Source organism: Periophthalmus magnuspinnatus, chromosome 13, assembly GCF_009829125.3.
Source record: "Periophthalmus magnuspinnatus isolate fPerMag1 chromosome 13, fPerMag1.2.pri, whole genome shotgun sequence".
NCBI classification, from domain to species: Eukaryota; Metazoa; Chordata; class Actinopteri; order Gobiiformes; family Gobiidae; genus Periophthalmus; species Periophthalmus magnuspinnatus.
In genome coordinates this window covers 13,097,531-13,115,788 of record NC_047138.1, presented here as the reverse complement: position 1 = coordinate 13,115,788, position 18,258 = coordinate 13,097,531, and the positions used below count along the sequence as shown (strand labels likewise).

At 39.5% G+C, this 18,258-nt stretch overlaps 1 protein-coding gene across 1 annotated transcript; it reads left to right on the top strand.

Moving 5' to 3' along the window:
* Positions 1-126: 126 nt before the first annotated feature.
* On the top strand, positions 127-18,245 carry mmp28 (matrix metallopeptidase 28). The gene is made up of 8 exons (XM_033977717.2): positions 127-366; positions 1,292-1,368; positions 1,673-1,869; positions 8,508-8,732; positions 9,454-9,699; positions 16,716-16,856; positions 16,936-17,103; positions 17,171-18,245. The coding sequence occupies exons 1-8, from the start codon at positions 253-255 to the stop codon at positions 17,563-17,565; spliced, it is 1,563 nt and encodes a 520-aa protein (XP_033833608.1). The 5' UTR covers positions 127-252; the 3' UTR covers positions 17,566-18,245.
* The last annotated feature ends 13 nt before the right edge of the window (positions 18,246-18,258 follow it).

Here is an 18,258-nt window from a genome sequence, read left to right as displayed (position 1 = left end):
AGAAAAGGTGGCTTACATTCATTTTAAGCTCACATGCAGGGGTGTGTTTCACCTCCTGCTGGCGTGGCTGTCCTCAGAGGGGCGGTCCCGTCTCCTGTAAACAAATGTGCTCGTCTGTGCTGTGGATTGAGCTGTCAGGCGAGCAGCAGCATGCTCTCTGACAGCGACGAAAACCATGGAAAAGTAGCAGCGGACGCACAGAAATGCCATGTTCTGGGAATGGAAGGCGCACGGTTTTGAGGCTGTCCCGAGATGAGACGTGAACCTCCGGACCGGTGTGCAAGCGGCGGACGGGCGCTCTGGGTCCTGGCTGTGACCGCGCTGCTGACAGCTGGACCCGCTGGAGGCTCACCGCTGGACCCTGAGGTGAACATGTTTATTTTCGTCATCTTTAGTTCTGCACCCTGTTTTGGCTTCATGTGTTTAAATTATTACTTTTTTTTTATTTTTATTAGGTCCTATTCCCCCTATCCTCAGCTGATAGACTGATTTAAGCCTAATTGCTTGTGGTCGTAACTGTTGACATGCCATATGAGTCTTACACATTTTCTTTTTCCTTTTCGTTTCTTTGCATTTATTTTCTTGTATTTTATTTTCTTTTGTATAATTTTTTATATGTATATATTTTTGTATTTATTTTTTAATTCTTGTTGTTGTTATTATTATTTTTCTTCTTTTTCTTTTTAGTTTCATTCTTATCCTTATTGTTATTCTTTTTCTTATTATTATTATTATTATTATTATTATTACACATTATTTGAGGTCTTAGTTGTAAGCCAGTGTTCCCCATCAAATCTTAAGCCCAAGATCCAAAGTCTTTGCTGCTGAACGCTCTTTAATTCCCCCTGAAGCATTTCGGTCTTGTAGTACAATGTTAAACTATATCTCACACATCTATATCTATGTCTCTACACAGCAAACCCACAATAGCTATCATCCTTGTCTGTTGTCACATGGGCAGCGGTCTCATAATTTACATAAATGTACATTAGAATTTTATAGCTTCAATAAATGCCTTACTAAATTATACCTGTGGATTAGGGATTCCCCAAACTTGCTGTCTTGTGTGGTCTTACATTGCATCAAATACAATATGCTACAAATAGATAATTACACTCTTTGGAGGCATGCTTTCAGGTGGTAGTTTTATGTACATCCTATAAAGTCTTGGTAGGCTCACCTCATAAAAAAATAACATGTTTTAAACAGGTATACAGTGCTTGTGGCAATGGGACATGTTGACATATTGATGAAAACCTTGATGTAAACACTGATGTATTCAATGTTGCAGGTTTTTCTAGAAAAGTATGGTTACCTCCACGATGACAGCCATGTTCATAATGCCATTGAGCTGCAGTCTGCCATTCGGTAAGACATCGTAACCGGCTGTAGTGCATATAAATGGTGTGTTTCATATGGATGTAGCTGAGTTTTCAGTGCTGACTGGGGTCGCCTCAGGGGGGTTAGTGTCAGGACAGTGGGACACGCCTTCACCTCTACACCTCAACTGAACTTGCAAAAGAGAAATTTAAGGAAACATATTTGTGCACCAAATATAACAGAAATGAAATGAACCAGAATCAAATCCTGCTATGTCTCCACTGTCTCCTTAAAAAGAATGTCTTATAATAACATTGGTATGACTGGAATGGTTTTCTCCTGTTGCTTGCAGGGAGTTCCAGTGGCTATCTCGCCTTCCCGTTACTGGCAGACTGGACAGTGCCACTTTGAGGCAGATGGCTGAGCCCCGCTGTGGAGTGTCTGATGAGGGCACCCACCAGATCTGGGCTCAGAGAATCAACACCGTTTTTACTGGGGAAAAAGCCAAATTGCGGCAGAAAAATCGCAGAAAACGCTCTGCTACTCAAGGTATTGTTTTGCTTCAGCAAGACATGACCACACTTATTTGGTTTGGTGTGGAGAAGTAATAAAGACAGTTAGTTGGGAGGGTCCACCTTTGAAAAATGAAGCCAAAGGGTGTACTTAAAGATGGCGGAGTGTCTGATGTTGCACACTTCAGGCTGAGAAAATTGCTGTTCTGAATGTCACTTAAAGTCAGTTAGGTTTGCGTACTTTGTTGGTTACTTTTAACTTAAATTCACACTTGGGCTGTGTTCTTCTGGTTTAGTCCCACTTTGATCCAAGTTTAGTCCCGATGTAGACTTGGCTTTATCCTGTTCAAGGCCTGGTCTAGTCCCAGTTTAATTCCAATCTTAGGTGTCATTTATGCAAGATTGAATGCATCCTTTCTCTCTTTGGTTTTCTCTCCAGTATACAATGAACACTAGTGGTCTCTGTTCTAAAATGATTTCAATGGACACTTTTCATGTTCTCTTGTTTAGACCAGTGATTGCCAACCATTAATGTTGCAGCTGCTCACTTAAGTTTGAAGATGATTATCCAGCGTTTCCTTTGATGGTAAAATATAGAACACATAAACGGGGCAATTTCATGTGCCTAAAGATGCCTGAATTGAAAGCATTTAGCATTAAGTGCTGCTAATTTTCTTGCAGATCTATAGTGAAATCATTGCGCAAATGTCTTGTAGTAAATTAAAGGCACATCATGTAACCTTTCTGGAGGTTGCTCTGCCTCCATGGGGATGTTATTGCTTTGCCTGCCCGTGTTCCATAGAGTATAAGATCAAACTCTATTGCATTTATTCAATTATCAGTTTTGATGTTACTTTTAAAAAAATACCTTGAAAAACATGGTCATACTGAGGATCGTTTGAGGTCAAATTCTTTTTATTACAATTTTTTTTTTATTGGAATACGAGAATTTTAACTTTTAATGACTGCTCTAAAAATACTTGCAACAGTATTTTTGCTTTGGATATTTTTTGCCTTTTTTTTTTTTTTTTTTTTTTACACTGGAGTTTTTTAGTGTTTTTTTTCTTCTTGCTGTCATCCATCACCTGTCCTAGCAGAGGAGCAGCGACTGGAGCTCTGACTGCCTGCAGCCCCTCAGCACATGTAGCCTTTGCATTCCTGTGACAGCGTTGGCTAATAGTTTGGGAATGCAGCAGCAGTGGCCCTTGTTTGCCACAGCCTCTTCATGTCAGCACCTGAAATATTCCTCCCACTAAACACATCCACTACTGACTAACTGGATTACGCTGTTAGCAACGAGCAAAAGAAGTGGTTACTTTGCCGAGTGATGATGTCGTACTTGGATTACAACTTGTCTTTGTGTTAGAAAACAACTATTACTATCGAAGTTCTAGACGTGACTCATATGAAGATAATAGCAGATGTACAACCTTAGGTCTAACCCCTGGGTGTAGTTTGAGAATGCAACATGTTTTAAAATTGTATGGAAGGGCTTTAATGTGTCCGCAGTCTACACAAATTTTCCATTGCGTTGTCTATGGTAACACAATCCGCCCGAGGCTATGAGAGAAATGAATGCATCAGCCTCATGTTTGGATAAGGCGACTTGTAATTCATGCACACACACCTGGTTTATCTGCAGCCAATATGTTCCACAGACAAAAATCCCCTAAATAAAAGACTATGATTACATGCTGTATTTGAATGCCTGTTGTGGCGTATAGTAAAATGTGCTGATATCCGCAAAGAGGCCTCAGACCAGTTGTTTAGTATACTATGAATGTACAGTGATGCGAAAAGGAAGAACCATTCAGAGTCTAGGTCTGACACTCCTTTTGATGCTCTGAAATAGCTGATAAACTAATAAAAGAGCCGTATTTCCAAGCCTGGTTGTTTGTAGAGGTGTAAACTACAGGTGCAAGATTTGCAAAGAGGACATTCTGTTATCTAAATACTTGGAACTTTTACAATGTAAGAATTGCACCAACTCAAAGTTTTACATTTACTACCAGAAATGCATAGTTCCATTGTGTTTTTGGCAAGACAGAAAATGAATTTGCCTCCTAACTAGCATTTTTAGAAGCTTGAAAACTGTAACTGAATCACAACATGGCACCTAATTATTTTGTTATTCATGAACACAACTGTTTTATCAGCTGTACCTATAGGCCTACGGTAATACTAATGGAAAACCCCATCTTTTGGCTATCTTTCAAACCCTACTTATGTATGCGTCTCATTTTGTTTGTCTCTGATGGATCCTTTTAACTGAATACATTTTGCTTCGAGCAGTTTGTCCTTGTCCCATATGTGTCAATGCTGATGTGTTGAGTGTGTTCTCTCAGCTGTAGAGTTGATGATATGATTTTTGGGATGTTTGACTGAGCTTCTCACAGCCAAATGAAAACAGACCTTGAATCATGCTCCCGGTGATATTTGCAGAGCTGAAATCGTATTGCCCTTGTAGGAGATAAGTGCAGTGGGAGCAGTTAGGTGTGTGCGTTCTAAGGCGTGTGCGCTGCCTGGTCTTATGGGTTTACAGCAGGAAAAGACAGTCCATAGGTCACTTACATAATGATAACTATATTCACTAACTGTTGTACGTATTGTACTTCTGATAAGTGTGGACCTGTTGTTTAGTGAGCACTGATTCATGGCTCCAAACCTCTACATGACATTGCAAATACATAGAGCTTACTAGAGCAATAAAGTATGATAAAATCTCATTCCATTTTGGTTTCACATTTGATTGCTCCAAATCTCCAACTGGGGCTGAACAAATATGGAAAAAAATATCCAGATGTGGAAGTACTCAGTGTTGCTACGTAATTAAAAGTACTGATACAGAGGTAAAAAGTTACTTAAGTAAAAGTATCACAGGAAAAAATCAACTTAAGTGAAACTCCATCCATCCATCCATCTTCTTCCGCTTATCCGGGGCCGGTTAAAAATGTTGTAAAAATGATACATATTTTGGTCAGCAGTAACAACACAAATCATTTTCTTAATATTTCTTATTAATTTTGTGGATTTATTTTTGTTTGTTCAAAGCCAAAGCTTGAACGTGAAAACTTTAGACAGGATGTTTCCACGAACATGGTAAAAATAATCCCTCAAATCATATGAAAAGTACTTTTTACTTTTCAGTCCAGTTCAAAAATATAGTGGAGTAGAAAGTACAGATACCTGCTCTCAAATGTAGTGAAGTTTAAGTATGCATGGTAAAATGTACTGACGTAAAGCACAGATACCTAAAAATTCTACTTAAGTACAGTACTTTACTACATTTACTTTGTTACCTTCCACCACTGAAAATATCTAATTTAGGTTTTTCTAATTTAGGGATTACATTTTCTGGATATGATTATAGTGTTGCTGTTGGAATTAGCTAGTTGTTATAAATTCTTCTGTATCATTTGTGATTATCTTTCTCCCTCTGTCTAAAGACCTGTACATAACTTGTTGGTTCTAAATGCTGTAGCCCTTACCAACATTTTGAATAGAAGTACACTGGAGATGAATGGTCGAATAGTGTTTGAACATACAGGGACTATACACTCATAAACTCAACATTTGGACTGACAGACCAGACCGTTCTTCCTCATGATAACGCAGATGAAAGAGCCTCCCCATCTCTGACACCAGTCAACAAAACAAACAATACGTGCGTCTATCTGATGATTGGCTCCACTTCCGAATGTCTGCGATATCTGTCTTCTCTGCTCTGTTCACATTATGGGCACCACGTTAATGACTTCCACAGGGGAAGTGGTGGAATGTCGCGAGTGTCTGACTTCCTGGCTTCTCCTCTGTCTCCAGGGACCTCTTATACTTGAGCAGGCCGGGTCATACTCAAGGCGCCAAGTGTAGGTCTGCTAGGGCTACACGATTTTGAGAAAAAGAAACAAACGGAAAAAAATGTGTTCAAGTACTGTGATTTACATTTTATGTTTTATGTTTTCAAACTTGGATTCAGTTCACATAATATATTTCATTAAAACACATAAGGGTGCGTAAACATTTGATAGACTGAAATTACTAAACTAATACAATCCCATACATATTCGTAAAAAGAAACTATGATGTGCATTGCTAGCCAGTTTTAGTTTTTCCACATAAAAACACAGGATTTTTGTCGTCGTTTAATGGTCTTCTACTACTTACAAAACTGCAGCCTTTGCGATCTGATATGGCTACAATTCAAATTTTGATTATGATTCATTGTGCAGCCCTCATTTTCATTTCTCCAGCTCATGTGGCAACAAAGTCACCTGGGAATGAACCTACGCTTCACTAACTCTCATGGAAAATCTGATTTGTAATGGCAGCCTCCACTCCTAAGGTAAAATACTGACTCTTGTTTTTGTTTAATTGACCGCGTTGCAGTAAGTGTTGCAGTCTCCAGGCGTTTCCACTCCATCTATCATAAGTTCATGTGAAAGATTGCAACATAAATACCAAGAGTTATGTCCTCTCCGCGTACGCTTTAAGAGTTGTGTTGACTTGCTTTCAGTTCTGTTTACACTCTAAAACACACACCGATGCCAAGCCCACAGCCTAATGGGTTGAGATACCCAGATATTTAGTATTTCCTCAGGGTGCTGTAGAGAAACCGCACAGAAGAATGTGTAATATGTTCATAGTGTTGATAGGTGAAAGGTTCCATGGTTGTTGTTGTTGTTGTTGGTGATATCATTTTCTCAGATATCTGTATTGGTCTCATGTAGAAAATTGTGCTGATATTTTCTCTAAACTGCCCCAGTCCCATTTTCCTTGTACAATCATGAAACCAATTATTTTATATCTCATGAAAACACCTTTGTGGGCTTTGCTATTGAATTTAAAATCTATGTATTATTATTGGCAGATATTGTTTCCATGAGGATGATAGTGTTTTGCCTGGAATGTTTCACAGTAATGCATTAAGCTGGTGTATCTTGCATTTATTGAATCACTGGCCTTGATAAACATGGATTCTTCAGTGGAGTTGCCTCTCTGCACTTTCTGATCTATAACTTGGCCTGGTGTATTTAATATCGTACAGTAGAGTGGTCTCTAGGCAAAGAAATAACATCCACACGGAGACAAGCAGATTGCAGACCCTCCACCAGAAAAGTTACACAGTACTTTTTAAAGAAATTTATTGATTGTCATGGTTAAACCCTTCACCCATAAAGTTCACGCAGCTTTAGTGATTCTTGATATCTGTATAACTAAATCTATGCATAGCTGTGGAGTTCTCCTTCTCTTTCTCAGCATTTGTGGAGCTGTGCCTCTGAGGTCCCTTATCTAATGATGGTTTCCTGCACGGCTGCCTCTCCGTCTGCTCCATGTGTGCACCTCTGTTCCCCTATTACACTCCTGATCCTGTGTATGCAAAGAGATTACAGCAGTGTAAAATCAAGACCAGCTGAATGTAGCACCCCTCAACTAATGGGAGATTTGTATGGGAACAGCTCGTGTAATTATGCCTAAACTGGAAAGCCACAGACACACTTTGAAGTAAACTGTTTGGTCAAGGGTACTTTGAAAGCTTATTCGTTTACCCAGTGTAAGTCTACATGGTTAAGAAGAGCCTATCATTTTTGTCCTGCTGGTGGATATGAAATAGCGTACTTCAAAACATCCCGGCTGCACCTCGGACTTGTGACATCTGAGTTTGTAATCTAAGAGATGGAAGATGTAAATACATGGGTCTACATGCGTGCAATAATATTGATTTGGTGTTCATCGAGGAATTGATGTGCTCAGTATAATGGCTACAGTGCAATGCTCTATAATAATATCTGTTTCTTTATTTTACTATTTATTGTCAGGACTTTTAAGTTGAATGTTGTTATACCATGTAGGTCTCAAACAGATGACTAAACATATGACTTCTGCGCTCGTTTGCCTGGGTGATTTGTAATATTGAATCAAGAAGTTCATTAGGACCACAGTGAACTACTTAAAACCATGGCTTACTGACTGGACTGGGAGTCTTGACTGGAGTATGGCTTGGAGTTCTCTTAAAATATTTGAAGGAAATGTGTAGGGAGATGCAAATTAGACAGTTGTATGGATATTATGATAGTATTGAACTATAACATTGTAGATAATCATTTTTACTTTCTGTTCATTGCAAACCACAAGATTAATCTAAAATGGCTTAATAATAGAATTCAGATCTTTGACTTAATGTTCAAAATTGCAGAATTGATAGTGCCATTTCAGCACAGTATGTACTGGATTTGTCAGGTCATGTAATTTACATAATTTTGGAAAAGTAGCTTTGTGACCTTTTAGAACCCTACATGTATCACATGAAGTCTTAATTTAATTAACTAAAATAATAACAACAGAAATGCAGGCAGAGATAGGCAGTAGGTGGCACTCTTACAACAATTTGTCCAGTTGACAGATTTAAACTTTGCCTTTTGTTATGGATCAGACCGGACGACTGAGGGATTACACAGACTAGGCGCTAAGTGAAAATAGGTATTTTCTGAACACTTCAGGGTTGAATGCTGGACAATTCATATTAGTCAAACATACATGAATAAATAAAAATACTACTTTGTGTAAGTTAATGGTGAGATGACACCATTATAACAAAGTTTTAAAGATGATTTTGTATAATATGTCTCCTTTGTCCTCATATAAATTATTTCAGACTTCTGTACAATTTTTTCACAGTTGAGAAGTGGTACAAGCGTCACCTCACCTACCAGATTGTAAATTGGCCTCGTCACCTGTCTCCGGCCTCAGTACGACTGGCAGTGCGGGCGGCCTTTCAGCTCTGGAGCAATGTGTCGGGCCTTGTGTTCCAAGAGTCCCCTAAAGGGGCAGCGGCGGACATCCGACTGGCCTTCTATGACGGGGACCACAATGATGGAGCCAGCAACGCCTTTGATGGGCCAGGTCAGAGCCAGGTCTAGTGCAGGGATAAAGGGTAAAGGATAAAAGGTGGAGGGAAGTATGAATGGGTGACTATGGGTGTGATGACTGTTTTGTGTGACTCACTCCAGCTGGAACTTGCATGTATGTAACTTGTACTCTCTGCAAATAGATGTTTATCCCAACTTCCTGAACACACGTCTTACTGTTTATGTGTGTACAATAACAGGACATCACTGCACTAACAAACAAATAGATGGCTCCATGTAATAACAGACTGCACTCGGGTTGGCAACTGCTCTGACTCTACTGTCTTATCAATCAGTTTTCTATATTTCATAGTACATAAAGTATAATTCCACATCACACTTTAGACACCTTTTTTCTACAGACTATGAACCAAAACCATTAACCACCACTAATAAATGATGAGCATTGGAAATGGGATCACTTGCAATGACTTGTCCTTGTAAAATTTGCTTTGAAATTAGTGAAGTGAAAGTTTATTGCTAGAAAATATAATTGCTTTTGACAGTAGGGGGTGCTCTATAATTGAAATGTGGGTGTTGACATAGAAGCTAGTATATCCAAACCATTATTATTATGGTTAATTTCCAGCTATAGCTCAAATCTTGCACAACACTATTCCTACAACTGCTCATAAACAAATGGAAAAAGTTAAAGAGTTACTTCCAAATTACAGAAATCATAACCTAAACAACAAAACCTACTGTGTGATATTCAGGAGGGACTTTAGCTCACGCATTCCTGCCTCGGCGTGGAGAGGCTCACTTCGACATAGCGGAGCGGTGGACCCTGAATGGCCACAAGGGGCACAATCTGTTCCTGGTGACGGCGCATGAGATCGGGCACACTCTGGGCCTCGAGCACTCACCAGTGAGACACGCCCTCATGTCGCCCTACTACAGGAGACTGGGACGCAGCCTGATGCTCAGCTGGGACGATATCATCTCTGTGCAGCAGCTCTATGGTGAGACTCATTATGGGCTGTTTGAGTTTATGTGATGCAGTATGTGATTCAAAACAACACTATAGCACATACACTTTTTAATGTATCAGCTATTGGTCTTGAATCTCTAACACAGGCTGATATGTTGGTTGGGTTGGTGTGAAAAGGGCACTGCTCAAAATGTGACTACACTGTTCTCAGATGGCATTGCAGTGTAATAAGGTGGTGGATGAGTTTATTGCCGTTTAAAATCATATTATTTGGGTAGAAATGATCAAAATCTGCCCTGCATATTGGCCCACAAATATTGGCAGACCTTATCCGGCCGGTCGATCTCTAATACTGATTCTTACATACAGAATACAGCATGTTTTTTTACTTTATTACACTCTTAAGCATGGTCTCTTGACTTCAATCTCCAATTTGGTTATCCTTTTAGCTTTAAGAAGACCTACTGAGGAATTTCCAGTCCCAAGCATTGCAGGATGATACACTGTGACAGCCCTAGAAGGACGCTAAACAATAATGAAAATGTATTGACTGGCTAGACCCATTCTCCTTCATATCAGATCAGCCCTATTGCGTTTTTTTCTCAAAACTGAACTTGAACTCACCACGAACCTATATTATTCTTTATATGGGTTTGTAAAATAAACTATGATGAATGACCAATCTGCTTCTATGGAATAGCTTTGTGCCCCTGGAGTTTGTTGCAAATACCAGATCATATATAGTGTGTTTATATTTATATGATAACAAATTGGGCCACATTCCTTCCATCTATACATCTGTCTTCATGTAACAACTGTAATTCAGTTAGGATGTTGAGCAGTTTCAACTCAACCACGTATGAACAAGAACAACTTTGAAACAAACGGGGGCAGGGGAAAAACAAGGCGAGGCTGGATTGTCATCATTCGGCTTGTGGTGGCCGTAAAGTGGCAGACAGTGGCAGGATGTTGTTATATAACCGAAACATATGGCTGTGTTCTTGGGCAAGACCCTTTTTCCACCACCTTGCCTAGATTTGAATGTGGTATGTGTATTTTAGGTAGATTTTTAGATTTTTTTTTAACACATTCACAGTTTAGAAGAGTTATAAAAAACATTGATTCAATTATTTCAGCACAAATTTTTATCAAAATCACTACATCTGAAGCCTATAAGACCTCAAAATATGCACAAAATACTTCTTACTCTAAGTACATTTTTAAACAGGTGTTTTAATACTTTTACTTAAGTAGATTTTTTCATCTGTTACTTTTACCTGACTCTTTTTTTTCTCCCATATCTGACATTAGATCAAAGTGTATTTGTATTAAGTATTTGTGTTGGAAGGAGTGGTGTCTGTTTTAGTAGTTTTAGCCTGAGGTGAGCAGGTGTCTAATAATACTGCACATTCTCAGACGCACACTTGACCCGACGCTGTGACTGCAACCGCTGCTGGTTTTCTACTCACTCATATTTAAACTGATATTGTTTTAGTCTTAATCAGTGGTGGAAAATACTGAATGAATGCAGAAAATGTGTATTCAAGTAAAAGTACAGTTACACAGCTCAGTTACAAATATAAGTACTGCTGCAATTATATTTGAGTTAAAGTAAAAAGCTCAAAGTACTAGTTTCAAGTTACTATTTTACTTGGAATTAACTTTAACTTAACTTTTATAGAAGCACTTCTAACTACTCATTTATACAAAACCTGATCTGCAATTTGTGTATTTTCTGTGGTCAGTCAAAGCGGGGAATGCAGTACCATAGTACACTTGTTGCTGGTATTGAAAGAAGCTGAGGTGTCGAAGTAAATATAGGCAATAAACGATCATATTGAAACTAATTTATGCCACTGACACAACAACCCAAGAGCAGATTTAAACCAAAAAAACTATTCTGTATCTACAATATATATTTAAAAAAAAAACATGAGCTACAATAAATAAATAGAAGGATGAAACATTTTCTTAATTTTGTATCTGTAATAAGAAGTTATTCATTCAAACTTTTATAGCTTAAATCTTATCATATAGCCAATACATAACCAAATACACACTATAAATACTGATGCCAAGAAAATATTATTCCAGCTTTCATATACTGAATGATAAGTCCATATAGTAATTCACGTGACAGGTCTAGGTGAGACAGCTGAACACAAGGACAGTACTCATTAACCTTTGAAATGTAAGTACAATTACATAGTTAGAATTAAATCAACTCACAATCAATTAGAATCAATTACAAGTACAAGTGCAAGTACAGGTTTGAACATCTACCCACAGAAGTACAGTTACCCAAAAATCTACTTAATTACAGTAATGTAAGTATTTGTAATTAATTACTTTGCCCTGCATTTACCACAGAGCAGGTTTGTGTCCATGTGTTATTTCAGAGCGTTAAGTATAAAACAGGTTCTTACAAGTGCTGCAAGTATTTTCATTGGATGTCTCTTTTTCTCATTGCTGCTGAGACATTAATTACACTTGCAAAATACATCCTCATCTGGAGTGGCACCTAACCAAAGTTTCCTCATGAGCTAATCCCTCACCCAAGAGAGAAAAATATAAACTTTTAATGTCTGAGTGGATTAGATTAAGCAAATACCACATTTTAAAAGTTGTGTGATGTTCTCTTCCATGAGTCAGTTTGAGCACCCATAAACTGTGATTGGAATACCTTGTTTATATTTATAACTCAGCCATACAATAACATGTTTTTCTTTTTTTTTTTTCTATATTTCATATTTTCATGCTAATATATACACTGATATCACATTTAGCTTATATTTATATATTTAGAGCCAATAGGTTTTAAATACTGGAACAACTAAACAAACTAATGTTGTAATGTTGTGTGTATAAAGTGATATTTGTGCACTCACATTTCCTTTACACTTCAAAGACACTACATTTTATAAGACACATTTTAGCGCATTTCTGATGTGATCTGATATCGCACTAGACACAACACTGTCACTTGGCCGTCAGAGGCAACTGTCAGTGTCACAGACTATTAGACCAGGGCAAAAGGTGTCAAAACATCTGCCATCTCTCATTTCACTCCTCCTCTCTCTGCCTCTCTTTCTCTCTCCTTCTCTCTCTTTCTATCTCCCTCTCCCTTTCTCTCACTTGCTCTCTCCTTCTCCCTCATTATCCTTCACTTTTTCTCTCTTGTCACTGTTTTTCTCTCTTGCTCTTTCGCTTTCTCTCTCTCCTCACTGTCTTGCTCTCTCTTTCTCTTTTCTCTCTTTGTCTCTCTCTCTCTCTTTCTTTCTGTCTCTTTCTCTCTTCCTCTCTCTCTTCCCTTCTCTCCCTCTCTCTCTTTTTCTTTCTCTCCCCCTCTCTCTTTCTCCCTCTTCCTGCCCTTTACCCTCATTGTTGTTCACTTTTTCTCTCTCCTCACTATCTTGCTCTCTCTTTCTCTTTCTCTCTCTTTCCTTCTTTCTTTCTGTCTCTTTCTTGCTCCCTCTTTCTCCCTCCTCTCCCTTTCTCTCCTCTGTCTTTATCTCTCCCTCTTTCTTTCTCTCTCTCTCTTTCTCCCTCTTCCTCTCCTTCTCCCTCGTTGTCGTTCACTTTTTCTCTCTCCTCACTGTCTCTCTCTCTTTTTTTTCTTTTCTTTTTTTTTAATTTTATTTTGAAGAACACCGAGTGACATAGAAACACATACAATATTTACAGCTTACTATTTACAGAGAAAGTTGTGTTGATGTGTAAAAGTGTTGGGGAAGGGGGGGGAAGGGGAAGAGTACAGTACGGTACCTGCATTATTCTGTCTTGGTTTTCTTTGTAAATATGTGTGTGTGTGTGTGTGTGTGAGTGTATGAGTGTGTGTGCGGAGATAAAGTAATACTAATAATAATAATAATAATAAAAGTAAAGATAACGATAACAGTTTTTATTATTGCTGTCATATTCAGTGTTCAATGGTTGGTCAATATTGCTCTCTCTTTCTGTCTCACTTTCTCTCTCTTTCTCTTTTCTTTCTTTGTCTCTCTCCCTCTTTCTTTCTGTCTCTTTCTCTCTCTCTCTCTTCCCATCTCTTCCTCTCTCTCTTTTTCTCCTCTGTCTTTCTCTCTGCCTCTCTCTCTTTCTCCCTCTTCCTCCCCATCTCCCCATTGTCATTCACTTTTTCTCTCTCCTCACTGTCTATCGCTCTCTTTCTCTTTTCTCTCTTTGTCTCTCTCCCTCTTTCTGTCTCTTCTCGCTCTCTCTTTCTCCCCTTCTCTCCCTCTCTCTCTTTCTCTCCTCTGTCTTTCTCTCTCCCTCTCTTTCTCTCTCCCTCTCTCTCTTTGTCCCTCTTCTTCTCCTTCTCCCTCATTGTCGTTCACTTTTTCTCACTCCGCACTGTCTCTCTCTCTCTCTGTCTCGCTTTCTCTTTCTTTCTCTTTTCTCTCTCTCTCTCTCTTCCCTTCTCTCCCTCTCTCTCTTTTTCTCCTCTGTCTTTCTCTCTGCCTCTCTCTCTTTCTCCCTCTTCCTCCCCATCTCCCCATTGTCATTCACTTTTTCTCTCTCCTCACTGTCTCTCGCTCTCTTTCTCTTTTCTCTCTTTGTCTCTCTCCCTCTTTCTTTCTGTCTCTTTCTCTCTCCCTCTCTCTCTTTCTCCCTCTTCCTCCCCCATCTCCCTCATTGTCGTTCACTTTTTCTCTCCTCACTGTCTCTCTCTCTCTTTCTTTTTTCTCTCTTTGTCTCTCTCCCTCTTTCTTTCTGTCTCTTCTCGCTCCCTCTTTCTCCCCTTCTCTCCCTCTCTCTCTTTCTCTCCTCTGTCTTTCTTTCTCCCTCTCTTTCTTTCTCTCTCCCTCTCTCTCTTTGTCCCTCTTCTTCTCCTTCTCCCTCATTGTCGTTCACTTTTTCTCTCTCTCTGTCTCGCTTTCTCTTTTCTCTCTCTCTCTCTTCCCTTCTGTCCCTCTCTCTCTTCCCTTCTCTCCCTCTCTCTCTTTTTCTCCTCAGTCTTTCTCTCTGCCTTTCTCTCTTTCTCCCTCTTCCTCCCCTTCTCCCTCATTGTTGTTCACTTTTTCTCTCTCCTCACTGTCTCTCTCTCTCGCTCTTTCTCTCCTCACTGTCTTGCTCTCTCTTTCTCTTTTTTCTCTTTGTCTTTCTGTCTCTTTCTATTCTCCCTTATTTTCTCTTTCTCTCTCCTCGTCTCTCCCTCACTCTTTCTTCCCCTCTCTCTTTCTCTCTCCTTTCTCCTGCTATAACCCAGAGAGTTCCCACCTGCACTCTGCTTCCTAAAAAGGCATTTGCCAGCTTCATATCCTCGGGGCCTCCCTTCTTCATTTTTGACAAACACACATAGTCCTGCCTTATCGGAGCATTCTCCCCTCCAGAGGCTACAAGTTCACAGATCATATAACAGACGCACAGCCATCTCACTTTTATGAGTTTGGCCAATTACCATAAAAGCTGTTTCATACACAGATGGTAAGTCTGAAAACTAGTATCATTAGGGTTTAACTGTGGCTTTAGGGCTCTGTACACAATCCAAACACACTTATTTTACTTTTATACGAGCCCAACAGGAGGAGGATTTTAAGGCCTTTTTTTAATTTTAAGATTCTATTTATAGTGATAATCATAACCTCACTTTACAGTAAATATTAGTGTGGGATTTATAATTTAAAAATGTGAAAAAAACTCACAAGAAAACTCAGGTAAATTAAGACAAATTTCAGTTTTATCTTGAGCAGACAGACAAATTAAGTTCTATTCTTAGTTTAGATTATCTAGATTAAACGTACTGAATAAGATTTACAACATAAAACTAAAATTGTTAAGTCTAGGTTAGCTTCATTAAGTACACTGTCTGGCCAAAAAAAAGTTGCCACCTGGATATAACTAAGCAAATAGGAAATATTAGAGTGTGTGACCTTTTTTTTTAGCCAAGCATTGTATTTAAAATTGTGGTTTGCTTAAGAAAACCCAGTACACTTCCAGTCTGTTTCCAAAATGTGCATTCATCAAAACCTTTACATTGTCTTTTTTCATTACATATGCCATGTCTACTTCCAGCTCTCATTCCTCCCTCTGGCAGGAACCTCTCCCCAGCTGCTCCCACGCAAATGTCAGGCAGATGTGGACAAGACCCGGCCTTGACAGCTCCTGTAGTCTAATGAAAGCGCTGTCGCCCCCTGTGCTCTGGGCTGGAGGCACCGCATATGTAACTAGGCTATGTGTTAGACTGAATGAGGGAAAGCAGATGTATGGGCAGCTGGATGTGTTAGCCTCTTAGCACCTCTCCTACTCTGCTCCCTCTCAGACAACATGCATTAAACACCTCGAAACATGCAGTACAAATACGCATAACTTGTACGTACATGAAAAGGGCTATTGCCTTTTTTACCGTCATACTGCTTTTGGTTATTATTTCTTCCCACTGCAAAACATTGGGTATAGCAGTAATCTGTGGTTTTGTCTACTTGGGCGAGCTTATTTTTATCCAGCCTGGTAGACAGAGATGTTTGTTCAGAGTTTTATAAACACATTTTTATCAAATCTAAAAAGCCTCTATAAACTTCAATGCACCAGTTTTACCCTTTGTTCCCACATTGTTTAGCTCCAAAGTCCTCTATACGATTCAAATACATGACTTAATACATACATCTGTGTTATTCATCATGTGAAGACACTTTTGCCTCTCAGTAATTCCTCAACCATGAAATCAATTCAAAGGGGCTTAAATATAGTTTATGGGGCAGGCTATAATAGTCTTACATTATAAACTGGACAACTTTTCTGGTAGAGGGCTGGTCACTGATGATGATGTTTGCTTGCAATGTTCCATAGGATGATATTCATGAAAACCAGCTTGGCCTGGGGGTGTCTCCTGCTTGTCTCCATGGAGACTTGTCCTGTATTTTATCTAATATTTTTCTTTCAGATCAAACATTTTTAAATGAGATTTTCCTTTTACCTTACCATCTTTTAACTTGTGTGCCTGTCTCTCTTAGAAACAGCATTTGTATGACTTTTCACTGCTACAATGTAGCAGTGAAAAGATAAGCACACTTATGTTCTAAATGAAGTTGTTGGTGGTCACCTCTGTAGGAAAGCCATCAGGGGAGCGTACTGTCAGACTGCCAGGACAGGTGCTCCACACAGTGCTGCAGCAGTGGGAGCTCACAGAGACTCCCCAGAGCACCACCCACCCTCTCTACTGCCAAGAGGCGTTTGATGCCATCACTATGGGTGTGTTTATCATGATCAGTCTAAGCCATCAATATTTAATCACTCTCAATATTCACAATAAGATATTGTTTTGTCTTAGACCAAAACGATACAGTGCTGGTGTTTCGGGGCAGTTTTTTCTGGACAGTGTCACCCAAAGGTGCTGTTACTAGACCCCTGCCTCTCCGACAGCGATGGGCAGACCTGCCTCCAGCCATCGAAGCAGCTGCCTTCTCACCTATAGACTCCAAGTTGTACTTCTTCAAAGGTACGGCTCAACTATCCATAGCCTAGTCCTCTAGTTCCTCATTATAAGTATATGGTTGTGTGCTCAGGGCGAAGGATGTGGCGGTATTCTGGCTCTCAGCTGGACCCAGGTTTTCCCAGGAGAACAGTAGAGTTGGAGCTCCCTCGGCACCCTGACTGTGCCTTCTTCTATGCCCCTCTGGGACACATGATCCTGTTTAAGGGCTCACGATACTTTGTTCTGAACCTGAGGACGCTGCATGCAGAGCCCTACTACCCCCGCAGATTGTCAGACTGGACAGGGGTGCCGCAGGGCACCAATGGGGCTGTGACCCGCCAGGATGGACGCCTCTACCTGTTCAGACAGCAGCATTTCTGGAGGTTTGACCCCCTGAAAGTGCGAGTGACCAAAGAGGGACTGTGGGCCAAAGATCTAAGCTGGACTGGCTGCAGCAACAGTCCTCAGAGCAATAATATTCTTTGACCAATAGATGGAGCTGGGACCTCAACATCAAGTGCAATGAATTAATGTTTAACTGTTTAATTCAAATACACACAACAAATTTCTCTTACAATAACCTGACTGTTGTTATGTGGGTGAGAAAATAATTACATTACAGCAGAGTGAATTACTGGTGAACTCTGGATTGCCTCATACAAGAACTGCTCTGTTAGATTTGCACAATGTTAGAAGATGTTTTTTTTTAAGATGTTAGGAGAAAAATCTTATGTTGTTTTTAATCTTATGTAGTTATATTCAGTATGAAAAGTCCACATGTTGAAAATAAGAGGCAACAGGAGAGCTTTTATAAACATTTTACTGTTTGAATCATAAGTATCATATTTTGTCTTAAACTGGACTCCTAATCTTTAGATCTGTATGATCACACGCACAACCATCTGAGAGAAGAAAAGAGGGGTTATACCATCTGGTGAGACAGTCCTCCACTGTAGTTTCACTTAATCTCTCTCTGTACAGCTGATCCTACAGTGTACTGAGGTTAGAGCCTCATGATAATATAAGGGACGGCCTGTCTACATGGACTCAGCTGTCAGTTCACCATTAACATTGACTTAAACAGTTAACAGTTCTGAACTGGGTCATTTGCATTAGTACACAGTATTTCTATACATATGAAGAGTCTACTTACCAATATTCCAGCATGATCACATTAAA